This window comes from Artemia franciscana, chromosome 1, assembly GCF_032884065.1.
Source record: "Artemia franciscana chromosome 1, ASM3288406v1, whole genome shotgun sequence".
NCBI lineage: Eukaryota > Metazoa > Arthropoda > Branchiopoda > Anostraca > Artemiidae > Artemia > Artemia franciscana.
Genome location: NC_088863.1, coordinates 7,982,382 through 7,988,381, shown reverse-complemented (window position 1 = coordinate 7,988,381; position 6,000 = coordinate 7,982,382). Strand labels below are relative to the sequence as shown.

Genomic DNA, 6,000 nt, shown 5'->3' with positions numbered 1-6,000 from the left:
AGATTTGATTGCTCATGCCCTTGATTTTCTAGTTTCAGTACGAATTCACTGAATCAATGACTTGTTAATAGGGAAATCATCACTGCTCAGGCCAAGGGCTTCTTACACCGCATTAAGAATGTAAACAAAGTCTCTAATGCTTAACTGGCAACGATCTAAAGCTGCAGCTAGTTTAGGTGTAATGAGGTTTTTTCTATTTTTTTTTTTACTTGTTTATGGCAGGGAACGTCCGGTAAGCTGACTTCAGAATTCAAGATCTGTTCTTCGTCTGAATCTTCTAGACTTTCTAAGTTATTTGTGGTCTTTGTCTTACAATCTTTTCATCTTCTTTCAATCGTCGTTGTCTAGATTTTTTCTCTTTCCGTCAATTTTTCATCTACACCACCCAAGCATCCTAGTCGACCTGGCTCTCTCTGTTTCATTAGAATTGATATATCTTCTTCTATTTTCATTCTCTCCAAAGCATCAGCGTGTGCAATATCAAATAAATTATCAAGATCAATTTTGAAATTGTTTTCACGGCTTCTGAACGTATCCTGAGTTTTCTTACAACTTTTTTGCAACTCCAAACAGGATATATATATTAACAAGTTTCTTTGCGCAGTTAGGCAATGACCTTGTTGGAATTCTTCTTTTTTCCCAATATATGATTTAATCACAAGATTTGTATTTTAAGATTTACTCTTTAATCACAAGATTTGCACTTTCACTAACAGTCAGTTTAACCTCGCGAGTGTTGAAAATAGAACTGAGAGAACTTGTCGATTAGAGAGTAATTAGGTAAATATTTTGCCTATCACTCCGTAATTCCAACGTCATGTTTACGCATTGAACAATGGACTACTAATAATCTCAAAAACCACGTTTGAAATGCCAAATAAAACATGTAGTTACAAATCACTCCGCAGTACCTATGCAACTTGTATGGACATTTTTAAATCGCAAGTCGACAAGGGTTATCGAAAAAAATATCAAACTCTAAATTTTATATATATATATATATATATATATATATATATATATATATATATATATATATATATATATATATATTTATATATATTTATATTATCTCCTGCTGTGTTTTTATGGAACTTGATATCTACCAATTGACATATAGCGATCGCAAATTCTGTCGGTCGGTCTGTCTGTCTGTCTGTCCCGGTTTTGCTACTTTAGGCACTTCCAGGTAAGCTAGGACAATGAAATTTGGCAGGCGTATCAGGAACCAGACCAGATTAAATTTTAAATTGTCACTTCCCCGATTGGACCGTCTGGGGGGGGGGGAGTGGGGGGACGGTTAAATCGGAAAAAAATTAAAAAAAGGAGGCATTTTTAACTTAAGAACGGGTGATCGGATCTTAATGAAATTTGATGTTTGGAAGGATATCGTGTCAAAAAGCTCGTATTTTAAATTCCGACCGGATCAGGTGAAATTGGGGGAGTTGGGGTTGGGAAACCTAAAATCTTGGAAAACACTTAGAGTGGAGGGATCGGGATGAAACTTGGTGGGAAAAATAAGCACAAGTCTTAGATACGTGATTGACATAAGCGGACCGGATCCGCTCTCTTTGGGGGAGTTAGGGGAAGGGTTAATTCTGAAAAATTAATTCTGAAAAACTTATGAAGAAGTGATCGGATCTTATTGTAATTTGATGATTCGAAGGATATCGTGTCTCAGAGCTGTTATTTTAATTTCCGACCGGATCCGGTGACATTGGGAGGATTTGGGGGGGGGCTAAAATCTTGGAAAACATTTAGAGCGGAGGGATCGGGATGAAACTTGGAGGGAAAAATAATCACAAGTTCTAGATACGTGAATGATATAATTGGAACGGATCCGATCTCTTTGGGGGAGTTAGGGGGAGGGTTAATTCTGAAAAATTGTGGTATTTTTAACTTACGAAGGAGTGATCGGATCTTAATGAAATCTGATGTTTGGAAGGATATCGTGTCTCAGAGCTCTTATGTTAAATCCTGACCGGATCAGGTGACATTGGGGGGAGTTTGGGGGGAACCTAAAATCTTGGTAAACACTTAGAGTGGAGGGATCGGGATGAAATTTGGTTGGAAGAATAAGCACGAGTCCAAAATAGGTGACTGATATAACTGGACCGGATCCGCTCTCTTTGGTGGAGTTGGGGGGGGATTAATTTTGAAAAATTAGAAAAATGAGGTATTTGTATTTTACGAACGGGTGATCAGATCTTAATGAAATTGGATATTTAGTAGGTACTTGTGCTTTAGAACTCTCATTTTAAATCCCGACCAGATCCAGTGACATTGGGGGGAGTTGGAGGGGGAAACCGGAAATCTTGGAAAACGCTTAGAGTTGAGAGATCGGGATGAAACTTGAGGGGAAGAATAAACACAAGTTATTGATACGTGATTGACATAATTGGAACGGGTCCGATCTCCTTTGGGGAGCTGGAGATTGTTAATTTGTAAAAATTAGAAAAATTTTGGTATTTTTAACTTAAGATTGGGTGACCGAATCTTAATGAAGTTTGATATTTAGAAGGAGCTCATGTCTCAGAGCTCTTATGTCAAATTCCGACCAGATCTGTTGACCTTGGAGGGGGAATCTGGAAATCTTCGAAAACATTTGTAAATGTCGTCCGGACTGGATCCGCTCTCTTTGGGGGAGTTAGGGGGTGGGGTTCAGTGCTTTGGTGAGTTTGGTGCTTCTGGACGTTTGGTGCTTCTGGTGCTTCTAGGACAATGAAAATTGGTAGTCGTGTCAGGGAGCTGCACATATTAACTTTGATAAAGTCGTTTTTCCCGATTCAACCATCTTGGGGGCTGAAGGGAGAGGAACAATTAGAAAAATCGTGGATTCTTAACTTACGAGTGGGTTATCAGATCTTAATGAATTTTGATATTTAGAAGGACCTCGTGACTTAGAGCTCTTATTTTAAATCCCGACCGGCATTAAGCCTCTGATTTTCCTTTTAACGCAATCTATTCACTCCTAGAATTTTGCTAGAGCTCATACTATATGAGCTCTTCGCTCTTCGCTCTTCGCTCTTGGCTCTTCCGATCTCGTTACAAGTGCCATTTGAGCTCTTGGCTCTTGGTTAGAAATGGTGGTGTTAATCATATTGCTATTGCTGATTACTTACTATTAGTTAGGCATACCACGTCGAGCTTCGCTAATAATGTGCAAGGTCTGACTGATTCTCTGGGCAAAGTGGAACTTTTTGTAAATGTTTCTTAATGCCAGTTTCTTTTTTTTAATATTTCTATCCCTGCTCCTCCTTACGTGGGGGTACAATACTACTCGATTTTGTTTCAAAGATCAAATGGCTTTGCATCACTTCTTCCGTTACTATTTTGGCTACATTCTCGTATTTCAATGATAGGGCTCTAGAGTTGTTGAGGTTTGTGTAAATTACAATAGTTTTTGTTCTCCAACAATTCTGTTTCTTTCTGGTCTCCAGCCTTTAATGTAGAATAAAGACCTTCTTCAGTTAAGGAGAGGCTATTTTAAAAACTTTAAATTTTCATTATGTGTACCAAGGTGGTATTTACCATTATCTACTAAGATGGATGGTATTACATTTACTAAGACGGCATGTATCTACCAAGATGGTAACAACCGAACTTTTTTTGGACTGCCCTCCCCCCTGCTGGTACTGCTTGATGAAAACTCTACAGATCTTAGGGCTGATTCCTCCAAAAGGATGACCGCCAATCATCTTCTCGGTTAGTTAATCCCTGATCTAGTAAAGTGGGCATAGTGTGGATATAGTTGACATAGTGATGTTGTTGTTTTTTTTATGTTGTGCTTTTATTTTGTTCCTTGTAGCATATTTTTTTTCGCTTTTATTTTTCTAATATTACGGGTAATACTTAATTAATTACTTTATAAATCAGAAGGAGGGACAGCTGTTCCTAGTAGTAGATAAGTCATTAATCAGAAGAGAATTGTTTACAGGTCCATTTGGCAGCCGAAGCTCCTCATGGTATCAGTTTGGATTCGAAGAAGCATACTGGGTTTGAAAAATTAAGGTGTCATCTGTTATATGAGTTGTCTTGTGAAAACCCTCCATTTCACAAATTAATTAAAAAGGTAAGTAAGTACAAGAGCAAGCTCTTGTTAATAATCTTTCTCGTTATGGCCAACTTATTTTGAACAGTTTCAATTTTCCCTGTTTTCAGTCGATTTTACGTTTCCAATTATATATTTTTTGTATTAGTTCCTTATGGTTATTTATATTGTTCTTTCAATCGTTTTTCACTCTGTAAGCTTAGCAAGAGTCAACCCAGCTCTAAATGGGTACCTGGAGAAATCTGGGGAAGGTAAACAGGAAGGGTGTGTGAAAGCACAGGATGGTTGCCCATTGCCCTTCCTGGCTGAAGGGCCAAGAAACGGAAATCAGAATCGCCGGTAGGGACTGTAGAGTCTAATGCCGTATCCTTTACCTTTACCCTTTTTTTCAATCGTTTTTATGTGTTTTTCGATTTAAAAATTAAGGGAAGTATTAATTCGTGGAAGTTAATAAAACAACTTTCTCCTTTTCTACCTAACGTTCAAATTTGTTACTGCTTCTACTCTCAAACACAACATCACCCCCTTTTTGTAATAAAACGTATTACCGTCCCACTCCTTTGCCCTATGGGGGACTGCTCCACCATTCCATCACCTCGAATGAGCAAAAATCTCAATTTTGTATTTTTTTTTTTATTCATGTTTCTTTTTAATTTTAGCCTTAGTTCATTTTAATTATTCTTTTTAAGCTAATAAATTGTTGCTATGCTTTTATGTAACTTGTAATTATTTAGTATTCAATTAATAATTTTAACTACATTGAAATATAATTAAATATTTATTTTGAATTTTAATTAATGTAAATTATAGCTTTCATTTTTTAATAGTTTGACTATTTTAATTTGATTTTGTTTTAATTGTTTTTTTCGTTTATGTTTCTAATTTCCTTTATCCAGTGAGTATGTGTAACAAATGTGAGACTGAGTAAAAAAAAAATCAAAATTGCAATATGATAACAAGTGGCTATAAATTGACTAAATGGGGCTGAGTTCAAACAAGAAAATAATTTATAACACACGTGCGAAATATGAAGATGGTGAAATGTGTGAATTACGGATGTTAATAATTCGGGTTTCCGTGTGTCGAATTTAAGCATCTGACGTTATGAATTAAAATCAAATTGCCATCAGGCCATTGGCAAATTGGAAGCAAAGCCAAAAGAGTTAGTCTGAGTGAAAGGCAAAGCTGGCATAAACCTTTTAATTCTTATCTTTTCTAAAACAGGCAGAACTAGGTCTTTCGATGTAATTTAATAAAAAAAAAGCTATTTTTTTAAACTGAAAGTAAGGATGGCAGCATTAAAATTTCTAAAAAAAACATGAGTTATTACGTAGATGGCGGGGGTTTTCCCCTTATCAACACCTTGCTCTTTACGCTAAGATTCTTTAGTATTTTTTAAAAAGCTTTTCATTGCTCTAATTAAACGAACTTTGTGTGTCAGGTGTCGTTCTTGAAGAATTGGGACAAAGTTCAAACTACGGTGTATAGAGCGAGGTGTTGAGGAACGGACTACCCCGTCATATACGTAATAATTTCTGTTTATTTTAAGTTCTAAAGTTTTAAGGAAATTTGGCTCCACCACCACGGAAAAATCCCTCCTCCTTATGGTTATATTCTCTAAACAATTTAATCCTGGTGGAAATTTCCCTCGGACAATTACCCTTAAGTTATTTACCTGTAAAATTGAGTCGGCAAAGAGAAGGCAAGACATAAGGAGAATTTCGTATAGGAATTCAAGAAAACTGCTTAAGTGCAAAATTTCTTCTGTAAAATTTTCCCCCTGGGAAATTCTCCTTCCAAGGAAATTTCTCCCCATGAAAAATCCCCCCAGCAGAAAATTTGTCTCCCTCGCCCAAAATTGTAACCATGCTTCCCAATATCAAATATTGTGCGTAAATAACGGGCAAATTTTATAACCTAAACACCTTTTTCTCCGAAGGCATGGTTAT

At 36.5% G+C, this 6,000-nt stretch overlaps 2 protein-coding genes across 6 annotated transcripts in view; both read left to right on the top strand.

The window, feature by feature from the left end:
* LOC136025011 (histone-lysine N-methyltransferase, H3 lysine-79 specific-like) overlaps window positions 1–6,000 on the top strand; it is a 469,133-nt gene that overhangs the window by 139,345 nt on the left and 323,788 nt on the right. The gene's annotated exons all lie outside the window — the stretch shown is intronic.
* The window catches only part of LOC136025019 (trichohyalin-like), a gene marked incomplete at its 5' end in the record, with an annotated part of 228,437 nt that overhangs the window by 39,440 nt on the left and 182,997 nt on the right, over window positions 1–6,000 (top strand). For 4 of the 5 annotated variants that reach the window (XM_065700688.1, XM_065700653.1, XM_065700670.1 and 1 more), the window contains 1 exon segment: window positions 3,938–4,072. In XM_065700688.1, coding sequence (XP_065556760.1) covers window positions 3,938–4,002 — 65 coding nt within the window. 5 annotated transcript variants of the gene reach the window in all.